The 24,665-nt window shown below is 35.9% G+C and overlaps 1 protein-coding gene across 29 annotated transcripts in view; it reads left to right on the top strand.

Moving 5' to 3' along the window:
- LOC125664538 (myosin-11-like) overlaps positions 1 to 24,665 on the top strand; it is an 89,289-nt gene that overhangs the window by 10,115 nt on the left and 54,509 nt on the right. For 27 of the 29 annotated variants that reach the window (XM_056152837.1, XM_048897325.2, XM_056152836.1 and 24 more), the window contains exons 3-10: positions 3,674 to 3,866; positions 7,630 to 8,072; positions 14,576 to 14,666; positions 21,701 to 21,882; positions 22,348 to 22,467; positions 22,839 to 22,952; positions 23,123 to 23,539; positions 24,274 to 24,387. In XM_056152837.1, coding sequence (XP_056008812.1) covers positions 3,674 to 3,866; positions 7,630 to 8,072; positions 14,576 to 14,666; positions 21,701 to 21,882; positions 22,348 to 22,467; positions 22,839 to 22,952; positions 23,123 to 23,539; positions 24,274 to 24,387 — 1,674 coding nt within the window. Of the gene's footprint in view, positions 1 to 3,673; positions 3,867 to 7,629; positions 8,073 to 8,959; positions 13,268 to 14,575; positions 14,667 to 21,700; positions 21,883 to 22,347; positions 22,468 to 22,838; positions 22,953 to 23,122; positions 23,540 to 24,273; positions 24,388 to 24,665 lie in introns of those variants that run through there. The other 2 variants (XM_056152860.1, XM_056152859.1) reach the window with 2 other exon arrangements.

Genomic DNA, 24,665 nt, shown 5'->3' with positions numbered 1-24,665 from the left:
ACACAAATTGCTTTCCCTAATCACCTTTTGACAAGCTAGTATTGAGCTAGGTCTTTATTAGAACTAGGTCTTTGTTAGAAAGTTGTTGGAAATATTATGGTCAAGTTTTTTTTTCTTGAGCAGCACATTCTTGAATCTGGTCCAACTTGTCTGTTAACAATAGTTTAGTGGAAATTCTTGTTTAAGGATTGGGCATTAACTCATTTCATGTAACCAGTTTGTATGGACAGATTTTGCACATTACGGGAACATCTTTATACATTAATGAGGCGTACAGGTAGACACCTTGTGTGTGACCTCACACTATTTCTGTCCAGACTTGTTCACACAATGGTCCCCGCTATAATTATCGTACCCCGGGTGCTCTATGGCTCAGGCAAAGATTAGGGGAGAAAATATGATATTTAGTGGAGACATCTCTCACTTTTGTGGTCTTAGTGCGTGAAATTTAAGCTGATCGTAAGAAATATGAATGTGTTATGGTGGACTTATGAAGAGGAAACAATTGAAATTAAATGGTTTCTTAAGAGGGATTTGTGGAACTGATCCATTAAAAATCCGCAATGTTTTATGTCAACAATGTGGGTCACACTGGAAGCATTACACATTTCATGGCACAATTACACACACATCAACAAGACATGAATACAAAAAACTATATCATGGCACAGTTACAAGCACAACAAAACATGAATAGAAAGAACTCTATATCATGGCACAGTTATACACACATCAATAAGACATGAATACAAAAAACTATATCATGACACAGTTATACACACATCAACAAGACATGAATAGAAAGAACTCAGTCTATAAATTGTAGAGATGTTGATTGTAAACAATGTTATGTTTGGGGATTGATGAACAAAATTGGAAGTAGGGCTGAAACGACACACCCCCTTCACGATACAATATATATTGCAATATTTATGGCACGATTCAATACTTTCAATATGATATGATTTACAGAAGAAACCAAGGATAACATTGAAAAAAAATTTAATTACCAAGATTCAAAATCATAATTTTAAAAGCAAAATGTTTCCAAACCGACAAACGGTAAGATGCCTGTGGGCTCTACAGTTTAAACTTATAAACTTAATTATTATTTTCGTCAACTTTAAGGCAAACAACAGTTTGAACATTATTCAACGCTATTTTGTCCCTCATGCAGGTAAAAATAATAAGTGCAGGCCGAGCCTGATGTAATTACTAAACCCGTTTAATTGTAATAAACGTATCGAACTGAAAATCGAGGCAATGAATCGAACCTGAAAATCGAGGCAATGAATCAAACCTGAAAATCGAGGCAATGAATCGAACATTGAATCGAGCTTTTATATTGAATAGTATCGATATTTTGGTGAATCGTTTCAGCCCTAATTGGAAGCACTTCTAATTATAGGCACATTATATACATACATGTATTAAATATACCTACATATAAATTCCATTACACATTTTACATTAAATTTTTAACAACAAAAGATATCTATATTCATATCTATATTTATACATTTATCATATTAATAAGAAGGAAAACATTGATTAACTTTTTTCTCCAAAGGATGTGCGGTGGGTGGTTGGGTGGGTGGGGAGTTATTGTTTTGGGGTGAATATGGCTTGGTAGGCCACAAACATTCATGTGATTGCGTCATTTATCTCTCCTTCAACAATGTCTGATTCTTTTTAGACTCCTCTAGTAAGTTTTTTGACAAAATAGAATTATCCTAGTCCCATTTTTCAATCTCAAGGTAAAATGGCAATATTATTTTTACCAAGTTTATATTGCACTTGTACAGATAAACTTTAATGTCTTACTACTAGACAAATTTTGACCAAAACATTCTCATCAATAGACCGTGAATATGGGATTAAACATCCAATGAGTAGAAACAAAACATTCTCATCAATAGACCGTGAATATGGGATTAAACATCCAATGAGTAGAAACAAAACATTCTCATCAATAGACCGTGAATATGGGATTAAACATCCAATGAGTAGAAACATTTTTTTATAATTGAGTGCTTGATTTGAGCCAACATTTGATTTATTTTCTATATGAATCACGGGAACATCACTACAATGAATGACAGCAATGCCAGTTATTAGATCAGGGTTTAGAGCACCAAGTAATGCTTCACAGGCTGACTGATTTTTAATTATATTTCTTAAATCAAGGACACTTGATACAAACAAAAATAATGGATGCATGGGTTGAGATAAAAAAAAAAATTTGTTTCATTTGGTTGTAATGAATATAAAATTGCTTAAAAGATAGGGGACTTATAAATTTTCTATGATGTTCAAAAGTTGAAATATATATCACACCCCCCCTATATAACTATATTTAAATTTTCCTCATATTTTTGGACTCAGGTTTGCACCTGAAATTTGGAGCAATGTCAATTTTTTGGGAAGTGTATTTTTGACTTCTACATTGAAGGAGAATCAGGAAATTAAAAAGAAAAACTGCAGGGGTCGCAACGCTTATTATTGACTACAGTGCTCTAAACATGACCATTTGCAATTAAAATTGGCTCCAGATTTTGTTTGATTTATCTGTTGGTGTCTGAATGCAACATAAATCAATCATACATAAAATAGATACATAATCATGTCTTAATATTTGAACAATACAGATAAAGAAGACTGTTTAATACTAGCAATGGAAATGAATAATGACCTTTTTGCACTTGAGATACGAAATAACTCATGATATCAAATTTGAGAGTTTAAAAGGACTATATACATATTAGAAGTAATGTCAATTTCTAAAATATCACATAATTTTCAAGGTCTTGTATTAAAATTTAAAATGGAACTAAGAAAAAAGTGGGGGTTGGAGATCAAATTTTTTAATTACCGTATTGGCAAAATTTCGAGTGAATTAATTTAAACTTTAATTTTAAGAATCGTTCTGTTTTGAAAAAATATATCAACCAAATGAATGAATTACAACATTTCAACTAGTTCCATGTCTCAACTACTTGTATCAGATTATAAAACTGAAATACAAGTTTAGAATTATAAAAACAGAAGATTTATTGGATGAAACAGAAACTGTAATATCATGCAGATTTAGAACTTTTTGATTAATCAACCCTTCTGCCACAAAATATAGTCCCTGCCAAACCCTTTCAAAATTTGAATTGACACAAAATTTTTCAACTGGTTAGGGTTCAGTAATTGATGTGTAATATGTTTGCACCAATGGGATCAGTATTGAACTGGTAAATACATATAGTTGTAACATCCTGCACAGTTGTGCTCAAAAGCTCAGGAGCTAACTTCCTTGATTGAGAAATCCTGGGAATAAATTAGATTATGGTAGCCTACAGTAAATTGTATTCATTTTACTTATAAAAACAAACTAGAAGAAATAAGCAGATCACCAATACATCATGAGAATACACGGGTGAAGTTTTTGGTTGACCAGTTTCGACCATTTGGTTGTGCATAAAAACAAAATTGTTGTTGTTTTTATCATTTTTGAATAAAAGTTTGTAGCAAGTGGCGTTAAACATGTTGGAAATTTGTTATAAACTGATTTGTGAGATCGAGGTTTAGAGGTCTAAGTTTTAATTGAAAGGGTTGCTGTTTTTGTAATTTTTTGTATCAAGCCTGTTGGAGATTTGTTTTAAAATTGATCGCCCTTCTATCGTAGACGGACCTGCAGCGAGCCATTGAAAATGAAGAAAAACTTAAGCTGGCTCAGACGGCAGAGATGCAGGAAGTCGAGAACTACGTCGAACATATTCGTCATCTGTCGGACGAAAGAGAGGCTCTCATTCAGGAACTGGAGACCGAGAACGATCAGCTCAAACAAGAAATAGACTCGCTAAAACAGGATCAGAATGGTGAGTGTTAATTGTTCTCCAGTAAACGGAACGGTGAGTTTCCGTCCCCTGTAAACAACGGAATGGAGAGTTTCCGTCCCCTGTAAACAATGGAACGGTGAGTTTCCATTCCCTGTAAACAACAGAATGGTGAGTTTCCGTCCCCTCTAAACAATGGAACAGTGAGTTTCCGTGTCCTGTAAACAATGGAACGATGAGTTTCCATCTCCTGTAAACAACGGAATGATGAGTTTCTGTCCTCTGTAAACAACGGAACGGTGAGTTTCCATTCCCTGTAAACAACGGAACGGTGAGTTTCCATTCCCTGTAAACAACAGAACGGTGAGTTTCTGTCCAGTGTTACTGGTATAGATGTCCACAGTGTTACTGGTATAGTGTCATTGACACCTCTCATTGCAATAGTGTGGATGTTAAACTGTGAAGAACATAATGCACACAACTGAGTCACATTTGAAACTCTTTGTTTGAAATCCTTTCTAGAATGATATCGCCCTTAAACTCTTTTCACTGTCAGGCTGTGTGTTGAATGATATCGCCCTTAAACTCTTTTCACTGTCAGGCTGTGTGTTGAATGATATCGCCCTTAAACTCTTTTCACTGTCAGGCTGTGTGTTGAATGATATCGCCCTTAGACTCTTTTCACTGTCAGACTGTGTGTTATACAGAACTGGTTCCTAGATAGCAGATATATTATAAGCTTTAAATGAATTATGCTGAGTGTTGCTCATTAACAAATTATTAAAATCACCCATTCATAGTGTCTGAGAACCCCAAACTTGTGTTGACATATCAGTTAATCTGAACCAATTAATGCTTATTAATTATCATAATTGATACAAATTCTGCCAAGCACTCTGTCAGACCTTCAGGAGATCAGGTGTTTTGTCAGCCTGTTATCCTATCTGGTGACGGGGCGCTGCAGACTGGTAGTGTGGCCATGGACTTCTGTAATCTGCAGGGTGTACAGATTTACAGAAGAAACAAACCTGTCATAATTTGTTGTAGATTTCAATGGAGTCTTATCATTATACATAAGCAAGTCATGAACAGTTTTGCTTTTACATAACTCTTCAATGCTAATATGCATGCAAGTCAGAAGCAGTTTTACTGTTGAAAAGGTCTTTGATTACTGGTATGTATTGCAAAATCATGCATGGAGGCGGGTTTTTTTTAATGCCCCCGCCACAAAGTGGTCATGGCATATAGTTTTACCTTTGTCCGTTTTTCTGCGACACCCAGTTTTCCGGACTTTTTTTCTAAACGCCTTGAGATATTGCATTGAATTTTTGTATGCTGGTGTATATTGATGAGTTACAGATCAAGAATTTTGTTCCAATTAATTGATTTTTGATGGAGTTGTGCCCCTTTAGCATAGAAAAATTACTATTACGACCAGTTTTCTGGACTTTTTTTTCTAAATGCCTTGAGATATTGAACTGATTTTTTTTGTATGCAGGTATATATTGATAGCAAGTTTAGTGATTGAAGTCTGGTGTTGCTCGACCTGTTGAAGTGAAGCATGGATTTTTCTAAGTTTAGTGATTGAAGTCTGGTGTTGCTTGACCTGTTGAAGTGAAGCATGGATTTTTCTAAGTTTAGTGATTGAAGTCTGGTATTGCTCGACCTGTTGAAGTGAAGCATGGATTTTTCTAAGAATGATATGGTACTGTTTGAGAATATGTACAATTATGTAAAACTTTTAATGAATGGATTTTAATCAGATCTATTGATATATGTGATCTGTCTGCACATTCAGGGGGTCTGTAGTCCACTATTGTCTTAGTCTTTGATTGCCTGCCAAACCCAGCCACGCTACAAATCGTCCTCTTAAAACTGATTAATCATCTCTCAGTTGTCCTTCCAAAGGTCCAACAATATGTAGATCCAGCTGAATTGATCAAATTGAATGTATTGTGTAATGGAAGAAAACATCTTTAACCGGTGTTATGAAATTGTTGAAGGCTTAGCTAGTTTTAAGAATGCTGTGTTGTGGATATAAGAGATGAGTTTAGCTTTGGTGTGAACTGTGAAATGGGGGCTTGGGGTTGGAGAAGATGTTTTTCGTGTGTGATATCATCAAAGTGAACTGAACTTCTGTGTAAAATACTGGAATTTAGATCAAATACTGGAATTTAGATCAAATATCAATTCAGAAAGGATTGCTTTCTGTTTATGTGTGTGAGTTAGAATAGATGTACGGTGTGAACTTATGTTGTCTGTTTCAACGGAGTGATTTTACCGGAATCCTGATCAAAGAGAGGGTTTACTAGTGTAGGATAAATCAAACACAATCATTATTTATTTCCCACTCAGAATGGAATCGTGGCTACTTATCATGACTACAGAGCCCCGGAATGACAATTGTAGCTATTGGTGAATTTCTACAGAAAGTAGTTCCTCTGGCATTTTAACAATGGCTTCAGGAGATTTAAAGAGCTGGCATATCATTCAGAACATTGGCCCAGGTATGAACAATGTGCACTGCTTATAGAGCTAGACGTTTTCCTCAGTGGAATATCTACGGCCAAATGATATTAGTTGTAGGGTATATATTCCATGTTTATTTCAGGGACAATGATATGAATTAGAGGTCTGTTAGTGGACCACTTTCCAGATAATCTCCTGAATTATGAATGTATTAGTACAAATAACTGAGAAGTCATTTACAGTCATGTTTGATACTACTGTCTTTAAACAGTCCATAATTTTTACAATTTTGAGGAAGTGAAGGTTATGTGCCATAATTCCGCAAGCTTGTAATATAAGAAATCATACTTCCAAAGTTATTCAATTTGTAGCATTTTTATGTTCCTGGAGTAAACTCAGGTGACCTATTGCAATTGGTTGTTGTCTATTGTTGTGCGTTAACAATTGAACATTTTTAACTTCTTCTTGATAACTACCTTTCCAATTCTTTTCAAATTTGTTATGCAGCATCTTTAGGACAAGGGGGACATCTAATTGTAAATGTCGGATTCCTGCTTCCCTGGGTCCGTAGGGGTGGGGCAAAAACTTTACAACTGCACATCTGTAGGAAACACTAAATGTGTAGTCATGTAGAGCAGGAAGGCCTCTACTAAAATTGTCAATTTCATGATCCCTGGGGTAGAGGTTCTGACTCCAGGGTGGGGCCAAACTTGGTATATGTATTTTGATAGTGTATATGTGTAGGCATTTAAATGATATTGATACTGAATCAAAACTATTAAGATATTTTTATAAATTTGGTTGTCCTAAATGCATATTTAGGAAAAGCAGAAAAGGATGTACCAAAATTATGAATTTCTCAAACCGAGGGTTTTGACTCCAGAATGTTATATTGTGTAAAGTCTCTCTTTTGGGGGTATCTAAGTGTTAAGAACACATCTTGTTTTATATTGTGTAAAGTCTCTCTTTTGGGGGTATTTAAGTGTTAAGAACACATCTTGTTTTATATTGTGTAAAGTCTCTCTTTTGGGGGTATTTAAGTGTTAAGAACACATCTTGTTTTATACTGTTGCTGAATATTAGAAGTTAGCTCCGATAATGCAGAACAGGAAAAATTTTTCTGCATTTTATAGCCCTTCAAGTTAGTGATACTTTTAACTAATACTCTGGTGGACGATAAGGCCTGTGGTCTAGTAATACTTTTAACTAATACTCACCTGAACGATAAGGCCTGTGGGCCTGTTGTTCTCAAATTATTGAGTGTAAAAGAACACTGATTCACAAAATTTGTGTAGGATTAGAATTCATAGAGACCCCTCCCATTCTGTAATTGTAGCTGCAGCACTGAGGGATGAGACAGCTGAGATGCTGATTCAGCAAGGTCTGGAAGAAATAGCCAATGTCTCAACCAGTGAACAGATCGCATTCCTGCTGGTGGAGCGGGCTCGACTTCTGGACGAGCTGGAGGCTGAACAGAATCGGACGATGACCCCCTCTGTGACTCCAGCCCTGACTGACACCACCTGTCCTCAGACCCCAGGGCTCAGTACGCCCGGGATAAACACACCCGGACCGTCAGAAGATGGGAGGATGTCAGCAGTGGAGTTTGAGCAGACCCTGGAGCGCGAGCGTACTCAGTTTGAGGAGGAGTTGAGTCAATCGAGAGAGAGCATTAAACAGCTGAAGGAACGACTGAAGCGAGAACATGAAGAGGAGATTAATGCGCTGATGGAAGAGAACAACAAACTGGAAGATGACTATGAAGAGGCGAAGGCCAAGGTGAGAAAGCCATCGTCATCCATAATCATAACACCGTGCATGTAGTGCATCAGCTCCAATTGCACCAAATGTTTTATGTGCTAGAATAAGTACACATTATATAAGTGAATAGAGGTGCAGCTATATAATAAGAGACAATGTTTGTATATAGGATAAAAGGAGTGTTAAAGCAGAGAGATGTCTTGAATGGGATGGGAAAGAGAAGAGATTTAAAATTAAGCAGCTTTGTTAAAATAGGATATTCCCTGGAAAACTTGAATGTGGGGTTTAGTGGAAGAGTAAACAAATAAATGTCATAAGGAGCTCATCACTGCAAGCCATGGCTTTAATGTTCATTTTATAACTATTGGGTCATGATGATATCAGAAGCAATACATTTATTGAAAAAAGATTTAAAAGACAAAATGTAAACAAAAATCTGGAAACGGTATTCAAAATTATACACATTAAAACATGGTTATAGCGAACCTCCAGGGCCAGCAAAAAACAGTTCATTATAACCAAACTTCATTGTACAGTAAAACATGGTTATAGTGAACCACAGGGCCGGCCAAAAACAGTTTATTATAACCAAACTTCATTGTACAGTAAAACACGGTTATAGTGAACCTCCAGGGCCAGCAAAATACAGTTCATTGTAACCAAACTTTGTTATGTTCAATATAATTTTCCTTATTTTCCTCTCATAGGGGAATAAATATCATCACAATAAGCATTTTCATTATAACCATGTTTGTTATAAGTGTGTTTGCTATAAGTGTGTTTTACTGTATATGTAAAATTTAGCAAATTTTCATCAAACTTTGCTATCATTCTGTGAGCTGAATTTCTGATACGCATTGTTTTAGTTAAGCAGACTTCAGACGGAACACGAGAAGGAGGTAAGCTGTATGTGTAGGAGGAGTTTTCAGGGGGTGGTTGGAATCTACCAGTACAACTAGTATAGGTCCTGTTGTACGTCTGCACACGTTACATTGGCGGCTGTATAATTAAATCATGTGTCGAATTGAACCGTTGTTACTCGCACACATATCTCTGTTCTGTGATGGTCATTTTTTTCTGGATATTTACTGGAACCATTTTTTTTCTGGATATTCACTGGAACCTTTTTTTTCTGGATATTTACTGGAACCATTTTTTTTTCTGGATATTTACTGGAACCTTTTTTTTCTGGATATTTTCTGAAACCTTTTTTTTCTGGATATTTTCTGAAACCTCTTGCACAGTAGACCAGGTGACAGGAGCACAGTTCTGAATTATTAAAATTTCATAGCTTCAGGATTCTGGATTGCACTGGCATCAGTGTAAGCATTTTCTACAAGAATACAGAAAGATAAATACAATTTGATTCATTTCAAATGACTTTGTAGATTCTTCAAAACGCACACAGAGTTTAATGCCCTTGGAATAAAAGATTTAGGGGGCATAATATGCTTTTGTTCTATCTGTATGTAGCTAAAAATTTTCATTTATGGGTAACAATATTAATAACTTTAGAAGTATTTGAATAAGAACTTTGATGCAGTATAGTAGGAAATGTTAGCTTTTTTGGCAGATCACAAAATATTGCCAAAAATTAAATTCCCAAATTTTCCTTTCATATGAAAAATGAAGATCTGAAAAACATACCGATAGTGGTTTTTTCCGTGGGTCTAAAATTTTGTGATTTGCTGCCTCAAAGGTATGTTAATAATTTTAGTGGAATAAATTTTGGTGGACAAGGAAAAGTTATCTCTCTTGTAACTACTGAAGTTGCAATGGGATGCATATTTGGCGAGTGAAATTTTGGCAGAAAGCTATCTAAACACAAAAATAAACCAAGTATATCACCCTGCAGAAAAACCCACTATACGGTAAAACACCAATATTTCAAAAGACTTTCTTATTGAAAAAAAATGGGCCAAATATTCCTGCAGACACTGAATTTACTCAAGATATCACATGTGGTTGGAGTAATCTTTGTAACATGACCTTTTCTATGTTGCTGTGGTTGATGACCTTGACCTATGACTAGCTCGAAAACTTTGACATATTTGGTCATTCCGAGAAACTAGAATGTTTGTACAATCCTGCACTTGATTAGTTCAAGAAAAGGTAAGCAGAAATGTGAATCTTGATAGAATGATATACGAATTGGAGGTCTGATAATTAATTATGACTTGGTAATCAGTGTTTAGATGAGTACATTTGTTTACTGGACTTTGATAGAATGATATACGAATTGGAGGTCTAATAATTAATTATGACTTGGTAATCAGTGTTTAGATGAGTACATTTGTTTACTGGACTTTACGAATTGGAGGTCTGATAATTAATTATGATTTGGTAATCGGTGTTTAGATGAGTACATTTGTTTACTGGACTTTGATAGAATGATATACGAATTGAAGGTGTGGTAATTAATTATGACTTGGTAATCAGTGTTTAGATTAGTATATTTGTTTACTGGACTTTGATAGAATGATATACGAATTGAAGGTGTGATTATGACTTGGTAATCAGTGTTTAGATGAGTACATTTGTTTACTGGACTTTGGTGGACAGGGATCGTTGCAGTTTGAATCTGCAGTTGTGTGTTAAGTGGTCTATGACAGCAAATCTGTAAAATGTTCTTTATTATAATTTGTTGGGAAATTTTGCATCTGTTGGTTTACAAAATAACTGTTGCTATCATCACCATTCTGCTTCTAAAGTAAATGCATACCTCCAAGTCCTGTGAATGGTGAGGGCCCTGGGAAACTGTTAAAGTTCAGAATTTAAAATTTGTCACTCTTTGACACTGAGATTTTCTTCACTTAAAATCCAGCATTTCAATCGTGGTTCAGAATTTAAAAGTTGTCCCACTTTGACTCTGAGGTGTATATTTCTTCATTATAAAGGTATTCCAGCATTTCAACCATGTTTCAGAATTAAAGGGTCACACTTTTTCTTTAACTCTGAGATTTATTTTCTTCATTTTAAACATATTCAGCATTTTAATCGTGGTGCAGAATTTTCTACTCCTTAGTGATACCTAATGCCCCTCTAAGTTTGATTTTCCCAGACTACAAAATTAAATGCCGTAGTGAAGAAGATCTAACATAATGAAGATTGGAATGGCAGTAAATTAAAGTTTAATGTAATAGTAATTGCAACAACGGATCCCTGTGTGATGCTAATGATTAAATCATTTTTTGGGGGAGTAGCAATTTACTAGTTGTTGAATTGAAGCATTGAGCACTTAACGATTGCTTGACAAATAGCCTGTGAGTAGTCGATTAAAATATCAATGTCAAATTGACACCCCTCTCATTGACTGAAACCCTGTGACAAGACATTTCTATTGATGCCACCTTTGATGATGTTGTGACCTTAAAATTGACCTTTCACCCACTTACTGAAAATGGCATTTGTGTATTACAAATCTGTCCTGTTTGTAAATGAAGTATGTAGGTTTCAATCTAAGTAAGGGGTTTCAATTACGGTTTGTATCATGCAAGTATATATGTCCTTTTATTTACCTACAAGTCCTATCACCCTGACCGGCATGCTATCAAGCTGTGCTTGGTTTGGTTTGAACATATTTTATGGATCTAATCAAGAAAATGTTGTGATTGTACGAGGCAGTTGTCTACAACCTGAGGGGGGGGGGGGGATGCCTGTATTTTATGGATACACAATGACCCTCAGGAATTTCTGCACTGCCTCTACATGTTTTAAGCTCCCTGTCCCCCTTTCCTAAATTAGGTGAATGTCTAGGCCATAATGTGAAGAATTTTTTTTTCCTTTTTTAATGAAGGAGTATTCTCTTTTATGATTTATTTCCAGCTCAATGGTTTTTCTGTCAAATTCCGATGATTAAAGGCCAAACTCCATTAATCGTCCCCCAAATCCCTGCAGAGTTTGCATGTCAAATATATATATATATACACCGAAGTGCCAAAAATGATTTGAATTGTTGATCTGGATTTTTCTGTATGCCTGTATTTTATGGATACACAATGACCCTCAGGAATTTCTGCACTGCCTCTACATGTTTTAAGCTCCCTGTCCCCCTTTCCTAAATTAGGTGAATGTCTAGGCCATAATGTGAAGAATTTTATTTCCTTTTTTAATGAAGGAGTATTCTCTTTTATGATTTATTTCCAGCTCAATGGGCATGCAACAATTTTTCTGTCAAATTCCGATGATTAAAGGCCAAACTCCATTAATCGTCCCCCAAATCCCTGCAGAGTTTGCATGTCAAATATATATATATATACACCGAAGTGCCAAAAATGATTTGAATTGTTGATCTGGATTTTTCTATGGATAAGGATCAGCATATTTGTATATATCAATATTTAGGTATTAATAATCTCAGCTCTGAAATTTTATCTAGTTGTTATTTTATGTGTCAACAATGCATGCCCGCTCTGGATCAGTGCTTAAACAACTGCTACCTGTGAGGATTTATCCTTGTCATTAAAGAGCAATCAGTCCCCAGCAAATATTTAGACAAATCCTCGGCCGGTGTACCCCGGTTCTGGATCGCAGGGCTAAAGGTACTGTACAAACTCTGGGGGAACTCTAAACTGTAGTGTGCTCTGCCTTCTTGGGTCAATAACTGTCAAGTACCCATTTACTTACTAACTGATCTAATTTTCTAGTCTTTTAATTTTTCAATTGGTTTGAGATGTAACGTTTGCTGTGTTCGTTGGACTGTGTCAGGATTTGGGTAGAGGATATATCGGGAGGAATCGGTGTAAGGGGATAAGTTCTGATAGCCTGGGAATGTAGAATCTTCTGTCAAAATATTCCGAGTCTCGCCGTGTTTGGTAGTCTGCGTATTAATTTAGGGATATTCTGTGTCAACAATTCATGTATTGATGTAGATAAAGTGATAACTGCATGAATTATGAATGAACTGGATTTGACAGTGGTGGAATGTTTCATGGGAATAAAATGGTGGAAATCTGTAAGAGAATATAGAGGGACATATGAGTTAATTTACAGTGAACTTGTCTAAGCTGGACACCATTACAATGAATAGTAGACACTTTTCGGAATAGTTTGGGACCAAGAGATTTCTGATTGGAATCCGTGCAGTTTTGTACTGTACCCAGCTGTCTGGATTAGACAAATTATACTGAGCAGCAGGATTCTGTTGATTGGAATGCAACTGTACTAACATGGAACAAAACAGAAGGACCTTTCCTTATAGATATAAGATGAAGGTATACTATTATGTCGTGTTCTCCTTACAGATGTAAAATGAAGGTATACTGTTATTTTGTTATTTGAGTAGTCTCGAGTCTTAGGACATTTGATGCCGACTGATGTAGAACAGACATTAATTATTTGAGTGTGAGTCTTTAGACATTTGATGCTGCCTGTAGAACGGACATTAATTATTTGAGTGTGAGTCTTTAGACATTTGATGCCGACTGATGTAGAACGGACATTAATTATTTGAGTGTGAGTCTTTAGACATTTGATGCTGCCTGTAGAACGGACATTAATTATTTGAGTGTGAGTCTTTAGACATTTGATGCCGACTGATGTAGAACGGACATTAATTATTTGAGTGTGAGTCTTGAGTCTTTAGACATTTGATGCCGACTGATGTAGAACGGACATTAATTAATTGAGTGTGAGTCTTTAGACATTTGATGCTGCCTGATGTAGAATGGACATTAATTATTTGAGTGTGAGACTTGAGTCTCTAGACATTTGATACTAGACTTCTAGTAATAAGTAATCGATCATTCACAAAACACTTTGCGTTAGAAATGAGAGTTATACATGTTTCTCTTGGATGAGAAAATAAAAAATAGGTTGACTGTATTTTGGTAAGCATTGGCAGAATATTCCAGAGTTCTCCGATCGTCTATGCGTATTATACACTTGTGGGAGGTAAAGGAATTCCCAGGGACAACATTAACTACATACAATGTTCTAATATACATGTCTTAGGAACAAGTACTTTATGTTCTGATTCAGTGTATAATTTACTATAAAGAGTACAGCTTTAGGTGGCAGTCTTTCACAGATCGCGGAGTGTTTACAGCTGTAGGTGGCTGTCATACACAGATTGTGAGTGGCTGTCTTTCACAGATCATGGAGTGTTTACAGCTGTAGGTGGCTGTCATACACAGATCGTGAGTGGCTGTCTTTCACAGATCATGGAGTGTTTACAGCTGTAGGTGGCTGTCATACACAGATCATGAGTGGCTGTCTTTCACAGATCATGGAGTGTTTACAGCTGTAGGTGGCTGTCATACACAGATCGTGAGTGGCTGTCTTTCACAGATCATGGAGTGTTTACAGCTGTAGGTGGCTGTCTTACACAGATCGTGGAGTGTGAACAGTGTGCTCTGCTTCTGATGACTTGCTCCCAATTGTTGATGAATAAATAAAGGCCGTTTGAAGGACGTTGGGTGTATGGTTAAGTTTTATGACTGCCACAATGTACAAATTTACACGTCGTAGGATTTCTGACACCCTGCACACCTCAATATTTTGACAATTTTATTTTCTTGTAGATGGAGGAACTGGATAAGGAGGTGAAAAAGTTACGGGAAGATCTCCAGACACTGCAGAAAGAGAAAGAACAGAAGGAAAAGTCAGACTCAGGTAAGTTAAGTCATTCTGTAAGTCACAGACAAGTCAGACTCAGGTAAATTAAGTCATTCTGTAAGTCACAGACAAGTCAGACTTGGATAAGCAACAGATTCAGGGAAGTACTGATACTGATAATTCAGACTTAGAAACTACTAAGTTCGATCGATCGATCGAGAGAGAGAGAGAGAGAGAGAGAGAGAGAGATATTAGTGTTCAGTGAGGGTAAGATACACAGAAGCTGAATGAATAGATAACAACTAGATGTATCAGTTTAGGAATTAGTAAGAAATATTTTCAGATACCACAGAAAAAGAATGAATAGAGAGACAAAGTGGACCCAAGTACAATACTAGCCAAAACTTTTATCAAACAATGATTTGATAGATTTTTTTAAATGATAAACCTTGTAAAAGGAGTGTTTTGTGTTTCTATGGTATTTGGGCTTTTTAGCATGCTGCTTCAGGAACAGGAAATTAGAAATAATGATTCCACCACCACCACACACCCAAACACACCACCCACACACCCAAACACACCACCACACACCACCACCACCACACACACCACCACCACCACACACCCAAACACACCACCACCACCACCAAACACACCACCCACACACACACCCAAACACCACCACCACCACCACCAAACACTCCACCAAACACTCCACCACCACACACTACCACCACACACCACCACCACCACCACACACCCAAACACCACCACCACCACCACCAAACACTCCACCACCACACACTACCACCACACACACCACCACCACACACCACCACCACCACCACACACCCAAACACACCCCCACACACCAAAAAATCAATGGTTAAAGAATATACCCTCAGTGTATGATAGTAAATCTGCTATTTTAGCCAGAAGCCAAATAATTTGGAAACCTGTTCTACAGATATAAAGACCATTTAAGATGATTTTAGAGACCGACAACAATACAGAGATAGGAAACATTCAGTACTGAAGTGAAAGCCTTTGATGGATGAATGACCATGTATAACCTACATCCTATATACATTATCTGTTCAATTTCTCCTTTTGTGTTAATATAATAGGGAGATTTAAAAAAAAGATTGTCTCCAAGACAAGTGACATCTTGTCGATGTGGGGTGTGTTGTTGTCTTGTAATCAGGTGATGGAGGTACAGGTGTTGACACCTGGTAGGTGGAGAATGAATACCCATAATCCAACAGTGCGGAATCGCTCCATATATATACAGACTAACTCAACATACAAACTTTATTTGCCCCGTACAATTCTTCTGTGATGAAGAGCATTTTGTACTAGAATTGTAAAACCTTGTTAAACTCTCTTCATGCCTTTGTGTAGAAGTTGAATTAGCACTTGCAAACTGGAATCAATAAATCTATAGCAGATTAAAAGTAAACTGACCTTGTAAAGAAGCAGTGCACCTGAGTTGACAGGAGAGGAAATTATTTTTTGAATTTACCCCCTTTCATTCTGATATACCTGGTATAATTCATTTTGTTGATCTGTAATTCTATCTTTTTGGGTTGATAATTCTCTAGGAATTTGCGTTGAGAAGAAATGGGGGAAAATTGTAAAGGGTAGTGAAAATTGATCGAACACTATCACTGTTAAGTCGAGAGTTGGCTTTTCGTTTTTGTCATGGGGCTCTTGATTTGTTGACTGAGGATAAAAGTTAAGTCCCTGTGTCTTAGGTGGGGGTTCATGCAATCAATTATAAAGAACATTGATTAACCATGAAAGAGGAGAGTTTTGTGTTTCTATGGTATCTGGGCTTTTTAGCATGCTGCTTCAGGAACCTGAAATCATGGTATAGGGTGTGTAAGGAGGGATCGCTGAAATCAAGTACAGGTCTATACATGCCAGTAACACTGTGACATTTATTACACATCAGCATATCTTTAAAGTGCATGGCCACTACACCGCAGTGTCTATTGACTGTTGTGTGAAATATATATTACAGTAGCTATTTAAAGTGCACGGCCACTACACCAGTGACTATTGACTTTGTATGAAATTTTAATATATATTACAGCAGCCATTTAAAATATCAGATTGTCCTGCAGAAAATCTCCACAAAATGATTGAATTTGACTTGAGTTATTAAATGAATCTGTTGGATGATATAGAATTAAATTACAGAGAAAAGGTCTCGTATTTAAAGTTGGAGACTTTGATCAACATTCCAGTCCTATTTAATGTACTGTAGCCGTTTTTGGTAGTGTGGACTCAGCTCTCTCTCGTATTGTCAGTAAAGTGTTTTACATCGTAGATTTTTTGTCCTACCATGCATTCAAGTGTTTAGTTATGATATATATTTTTTAACTTTTAAGTGTCATTTGAACGTAGAATCTACAAGTTAAATCTAGCGACAGAATTAAATTACCATGTAAAACACAATTCCTGAGCCTAATTAGTTTTCTGATCCACTGAGTCAATATTGTCTCTGCAATTCACCCCCCACAATAAGGGGGAGCTACTCATGCTGTACAGATCTACTTGTGCTGGCATTACTCGGACTTATCCTGACACGATGCTGATAAATCAGGCTGTTTGTGTTAAATCTTATCCATTAGCCCGAGTCAAATAACACCTCCTAATGTTTTCATATACATTTATACATTAAAATTTCAGATTCTGCTCCAGCCCACTCATTGCATGAATAAGAAAACTTCAAAGATTAAATATAAAGAGTGGACAGAAAAAACTTCTATGTATTTTTTTTTTCAAGTTAGAGAAACATTTTGAGAGAAGAATTAGTAAATCAGCAGTTTTGAATCGTACATGGACTGTATATTTACTAAGGTCAAGTCAAGGTCATTTAAGGGTGGTCTGTAATACTGAAAATTCAGACTGAGGTGGTAATTATAAAGGACATACTGTAACACATTCTATATCTGTATTTGCTGATATGCTATTATGTAACCAAGGCATTTAAATGTCCTTTTTATGAACTCTCAATTGATATACCAAGTTAAAATGTCCTTTTTATGAATCTTTAATACCGAGTTAAAATAACAGAGCATCAGGAGTAAAAACATAGCTGTTGTCATAGTTTTTTTAAAAAAGAAATACTACAGTCCCTGAAACGTTCTACTTTACCATTTTTCCGTTCGCTCATCGTTCGTTCACCGTTCGCTCACCGTGCGTTCACCTTTCGTTCAGCGTGCACTCTCCGTTCACAGTTTTGCGTTCAGCTTGCGCTCACCGTTCGTTCAGCGTTCACAAAGCGTTCAGCGTGCGCTCACTGTTCGTTCAGCGTTCAGTCTTTTCATTGTCATTTGGAACACCAAAGTGAAAGGACCAATCTTGATAGCAAGGCGAAAATGAAAATTGAACGTGTGCGTAAGAGTAGAAGGAAACTTTCTTACTATATCAGAAATTTAATTTTGAAGTACGAAATGTTAGGATTATCCACTGTGAATGCTGAAAGGTTCATTTGAGCTTTTGTTAAAAACAATTCTAAATGAGAGACGAATATAAGAGCTTGTCGTTATGAATTTAACCCAGGTACAAAAAATAAGGCAGTTTCAGGTAATGAAAACCTATTCCCCTGTGTTCACGATTTAGCATTTACAAGTTCGGGCAAAAGCACAAATTATTATAATCATTTTGCATTGCTTGACAAGAGTTTTAAACAAATCACCCCCCCCCCCCCCCCCCCCCCCCACTTTGAAAAATAAAAACAAACGAACAATGCTACATAATGTACATTGTACCGTATGAATGTGTCATAATGTCAAACTGATATAGCTATTTTTACGCCTATATTTATGAAAGACATTGTCAATATACTGATATTTACTACTCTTGCCAAATTTGAAACTTTTGTAACAGTTGTCCTTAATGCAAAGATGTAATTGTTTATCTTGTACGTTTCTGCATTAGCCTTTAAACATTCTACGGGTAGTTCAGTACAATAAACAGTTTTATCTAAATCAAAAATATACAAATATTGCACAATTTAACTGCAATATTGGTCACATCAATAATAGAAATAGTAAGTTTTGTATTTTCATGTGCATAAATTCTAGGATTATTTTTTCGGGTCGATGTAGCTGCGACAAATGAATGACATATAATGTAAGTAGGAATATTTAATACTGTTAGGAGTGTTGAGTGTTGACACGGGGTATACCGTCTGTATTGTTTGTTTACTGCATCTATGTTGACTCCTTGGGGGTGTTTGTTAATTACAGGTATCCCAAATGATGGAGTTTGTAAAGTTTGAAGCCATACATGAACACCTGTAAATTCTGGATGTCGATACACATGTAGACTATAGTGATTTCCTTTTCACATGCATTGTATATACCCATGCATTAAATGTATCTGTACATGTAATGGTATATACATGTACATACGAAATTTGCTTTTGTTTGTGTATGACTGTTGCGTGTATTAATGTACAATTTGCGATAATTTCATGAAATATATACATGTATACTCGGTACTTGTACAAAAATATATTACATTGAATATATCCAGAACTGTAAAATATGCTGTATCACGATTCTGGTTTATTTAATTTTTTTTATTAATTGATGAAATATACATGTACATGTATTTTATTACTTGATTATGAAATTAGTAAAATCCCAGGGGAAAATCCGAAACATTCCGAGTAAATAGATCATTTTGCGCTCAGCGTTCACCAAATTGCGTTCACCGTTCACTCTGCGTTCGTTCACCGTGCGTTCACCGTTCACTCACCATTCAAGTGGGAAAGAAGAACGTTTCAGGGACTATCATTAATGTTCACATTATATGACAATAAATGAATTTACAATTTGTATATTGAAAACTAAATTTTAATTTTCTATATACTTATTATAGAAAAATATATATTGTCCAAAATATAAAAGAAAAAGATTTTAGAGAAAAGGGTTACATAGTAGATAATTATTTATCTGCTTACATATTGGGAATTAGAAAGCAATGATACAATAGGATAATTTAATGTGATAAAGGCTGTGTTAGCATGAAGGACCGGAGTAATAGTTGTAGATAATTTAATGTGATAAAGGCTGTATTAGCATGAAGGACCGGGGTAATAGTTGTAGATAATGTGATAAAGGCCGTGTTAACATGAAGGACCGGGGTAATAGTTGTAGACAATGTGATAAAGGCTGTGTTAGCATGAAGGACTGGAGTAATAGTTGTAGATAATTTAATGTGATAAAGGCTGTGTTAACATGAAGGACCGGGGTAATAGTTGTAGACAATGTGATAAAGGCCGTGTTAGCATGAAGGACCGGGGTGATAGTTGTAGATAATTTAATGTGATAAAGGCTGTGTTAGCATGAAGGACCGGAGTAATAGTTGTAGACAATGTGATAAAGGCTGTGTTAACATGAAGGACCGGGGTAATAGTTGTAGATAATTTAATGTGATAAAGGCCGTGTTAGCATGAAGGACCGGAGTAATAGTTGTAGATAATTTAATGTGATAAAGGCCGTGTTAGCATGAAGGACCGGAGTAATAGTTGTAGATAATTTAATGTGATAAAGGCTGTGTTAACATGAAGGACCGGGGTAATAGTTGTAGATAATTTAATGTGATAAAGGCCGTGTTAGCATGAAGGACCGGAGTAATAGTTGTAGATAATTTAATGTGATAAAGGCTGTGTTAGCATGAAGGACCGGAGTAATAGTTGTAGATAATTTAATGTGATAAAGGCTGTGTTAGCATGAAGGACCGGAGTAATAGTTGTAGATAATTTAATATGATGAAGGCTGTGTTAACATGAAGGACCGGGGTAATAGTTGTAGACAATGTGATAAAGGCTGTGTTAGCATGAAGGACCGGGGTAATAGTTGTAGATAATTTAATGTGATAAAGGCTGTATTAGCATGAAGGACCGGGGTAATAGTTGTAGATAATGTGATAAAGGCTGTGTTAACATGAAGGACCGGGGTAATAGTTGTAGATAATTTAATGTGATAAAGGCCGTGTTAGCATGAAGGACCGGAGTAATAGTTGTAGATAATTTAATGTGATAAAGGCCGTGTTAGCATGAAGGACCGGAGTAATAGTTGTAGATAATTTAATGTGATAAAGGTTGTGTTAGCATGAAGGACCGGGGTAATAGTTGTAGATAATTTAATATGATGAAGGCTGTGTTAACATGAAGGACCGGGGTAATAGTTGTAGACAATGTGATAAAGGCTGTGTTAGCATGAAGGACCGGGGTAATAGTTGTAGATAATTTAATGTGATAAAGGCCGTGTTAGCATGAAGGACCGGAGTAATAGTTGTAGATAATTTAATATGATGAAGGCTGTGTTAACATGAAGGACCGGGGTAATAGTTGTAGACAATGTGATAAAGGCTGTGTTAGCATGAAGGACCGGGGTAATAGTTGTAGATAATTTAATGTGATAAAGGCCGTGTTAGCATGAAGGACCGGAGTAATAGTTGTAGATAATTTAATGTGATAAAGGCCGTGTTAACATGAAGGACCGGGGTAATAGTTGTAGATAATTTAATGTGATAAAGGCCGTGTTAGCATGAAGGACCGGGGTAATAGTTGTGGACTTAGTATTTCATAGCTACTTGTATACAATTGAGATATAGTAAGTCACAGAAATGTTTAGAATGTTTAATTATGATATGTCTGACAGATTCCCGTTTAGAATCTTTTAGAATGTTTGTAATTATGATATGTCTGACAGATTCCCGTTTAGAATCTTTTAGAATGTTTGTAATTATGATATGTCTGACAGATTCCCGTTTAGAATCTTTTGGAATGTTTGTAATTATGATATGTCTGACAGATTCCCGTTTAGAATCTTTTAGAATGTTTGTAATTATGATATGTCTGACAGATTCCCGTGTAGAATCTTTTAGAATGTTTGTAATTATGATATGTCTGACAGATTCCCGTTTAGAATCATTTAGAATGTTTGTAATTATGATATGTCTGACAGATTCCTGTTTAGAATCTTTTAGAATGTTTGTAATTATGATATGTCTGACAGATTCCCGTTTAGAATCTTTTAGAATGTTTGTAATCATGATATGTCTTACAGATTCCCGTTCGTCCACTCCAGCCAATGTGTTCAGCGGCCGTCCTCCCAGCCCTGCTAGATCTCCAAATGACATCGCCATCCGAAACATCATTCAGGAGAAAACAAAGATAGAGAGCGAACTTGTTCAAATGAAATCACAGCACAGAACTGTTCAAAATGAGAACACAGAACTCAAAACTAAGGTATGCGAGCAACAGCATTAACTAAGATAAAGAGTGAACTTGTTCAAATGAAATCACAGCACAGAACTGTTGAAAATGAGAACACAGAACTCAAAACTAAGGTACGTGAGCAACAAGCAACAGCATTCATATATATATTGATATGGTTAACCAGTAATGTTTTTTATGAGTTGATAAAATCATCTTGTGTAAATTAAGGTTTAGAATTCATATTATTTTCATAACTTACTGAGATTAAGGACAGACTACTGTTGGGCTGCTTGTTTCATCCACCATTTCAACATGTAGTCAGAACGTTTGAGCTATACAGACAGGAGACTTTATTGAATTTAGTTTTTATGTCAAAACGTAAAGGTCAGATAAAGGTCAATGCCATGTATCAAGCTGTCATGGTGTTCTAAACCATGAGGCCTTGGTGACATCAATAGAAAGTGTTGTTTAGCCTCTGTTTGATATAATTCTTAGGTGACCTCCCTGACAGAAGAGGTAGAGAAGTTACAAATCTCTGTTCAGCAGTTACAGATGAAGAACAAAAGTCTGCGATCAGAACTGGAGGAAGCAGAGAACCAGTTAGAGGAAGCTGAGGTAGGTTGGAGTTTCCTGAGGTAGGTTGGAATTTTCTGGGGTAGATTGGGGTTTCTTGAGGTAGATTGGAGTTTCATGAGGTGGGTTATTGATTCCTGGGGGTAGGTTGAAGTTTCCTGAGGAGGTAAGTTGGAGTTTTCTGAGGTAGATTGGATTTCCTTAGGTAGGTTGGCGTGTGAGGAAACCTGAGGCGAGGGAAATGTTGTAGAATTGTTCAGAGAGAATTATGTAATGGTAAGGAGAATGTGGAACAATTGTAATGATAATGTGATAAATGTGTTAAGTAAGGAAAAGGAGGAAATGATGTTCAGGAGAATGTGATCGAACTGTAAGGATATTATGGTATCTCCATGAATTTGATTATTTAATAGACTGCCTGTGAAGAGGTCACTAAAGACAGGGATGAGCTGAAGCTGCGTTTGGGAAGTTTGGAAAAGGAGGTCAAGACTCTCAGAGCAGACGCTCAGAAAATTCACTCATTACAGGTACATAAAAAAATATTGTATAAATCAAGGAACTGAAAGTACTTGAGGTGTCAGAAAGATATTACTTCCATAAATGTTGGAGATTTTTAAAAGGCATTAAAAATGTTCTGTGTATTTCATGTTAATGACATATTGTAAATAATGCACAATCCAATTTGACATCATTTCAGGACTCCGTTCGCATTCTAAATCAGGAAAAGTGTGATTTAACAAATGAACTTGATACAGTCAAACGTGAGCTTGATGAAGCTCAATCTGAAAAAGAACTATTAGCCAATCAAAAGCTAGCTCTCAGTAAGGAAGAAATTCATCTTACAGAGGAACTACAGACTCTCAAATCAGAGGTAGAAACTTATAAGTGTTCACACGAAGAGTTAATGAACCAGAAGAATGAGTTCAATCGGACCTTAACATTACTAGACAAAACCAATTCTGAATTAGAAACTGTTAGATCAGAAAAATTTGAATTGTCTTGTCGATCGGAAGCATTAACAAAGGAAAATAAAGACTTATTAAATCAAGTGGAAAGTCTGCAAGGAGAACTGGAGCGGTTACAGATGGATGGTCAGGAGTTGTCTAAACAAGAGGTAGGCATTGAAATCGTAAAATCGTAGAATAATGTCTAAACAAGAGGTAGGCATTGAAATCGTAAAATCGTAGAATAATGTCTAAACAAGAGGTAGGCATTGAAATCGTAGAACAATGTCTAAACAAGAGGTAGGCATCGAAATCTTAGAATCGTAGAATAATGTCTAAACAAGAGGTAGGCATCGAAATCGTAGAATAATGATGTCTAAACAAGAGGTAGGCACTAAAATCGTAGAATAATGATGTCTAAACAAGATTTAGGCATTGAAATCGTAGAATAATAATGTCTAAACAAGAGGTAGGCATTGAAATCGTAGAATAATGATGTCTAAACAAGAGGTAGGCATTGAAATCGTAGAATAGTGATGCTGAATTGAAATTGTAGAATTGTAGGACAATGATGCTGAATTGAAATCGTAGAATTCACTAATGATGCTGAATTGAAATCAATAATAAATATGATAGATGATTAGACAAGTGGTAGGAATTAAGATTGTAGACTTCTGATGCAGGACAAAAGAATTAAGTTACTGAGTAAATGTCCCAAAGATATTTGTTGTTTATAAAGAGGTTGGTGACTCAATCTAATTAGAAATATAGGTATTTGTAATGAAATCAGAATATATTTCAGGGAATATTGGCATAATGAATGGAATTAAATCAATCAAACACTTGAGAAATACTTTGCAACTTTCACAACTCTGTTACGTATCATTTGTTGTTTTTATGCTAGATAATAATTGGCCACATGCGAGAGCAGGTTCAGAAATTGACTAAAGAAGTCAGTGATTTAAAGGATGAAATACAAGAAAAGGAAAAGGCAGAAAAGGATCTCATTAAAACAGTTGTAAGTATAGAAAAGCAAGTCCATCAAAAATGTTTACGTGTGTAGTAAATGTTGATTCTAAAAGAAAATGTTTACGTGTGTAGTAAATGTTGATTCTAAAAGAAAATGTTTACGTGTGTAGTAAATGTTGATTCTAAAACAAAATGTTTACGTGTGTAGGAAATGTTGATTCTAAAACAAAATGTTTACGTGTGTAGGAAATGTTGATTCTAAAACAAAATGTTTACGTGTGTAGTAAATGTTGATTCTAAAACAAAATGTTTACGTGTGTAGTAAAT

This window comes from Ostrea edulis, chromosome 1, assembly GCF_947568905.1.
Source record: "Ostrea edulis chromosome 1, xbOstEdul1.1, whole genome shotgun sequence".
Taxonomy (NCBI): domain Eukaryota; kingdom Metazoa; phylum Mollusca; class Bivalvia; order Ostreida; family Ostreidae; genus Ostrea; species Ostrea edulis.
The sequence above is the reverse complement of the archived record's forward strand: the minus strand, read 5'-3'. Positions and strand labels throughout refer to the sequence as shown.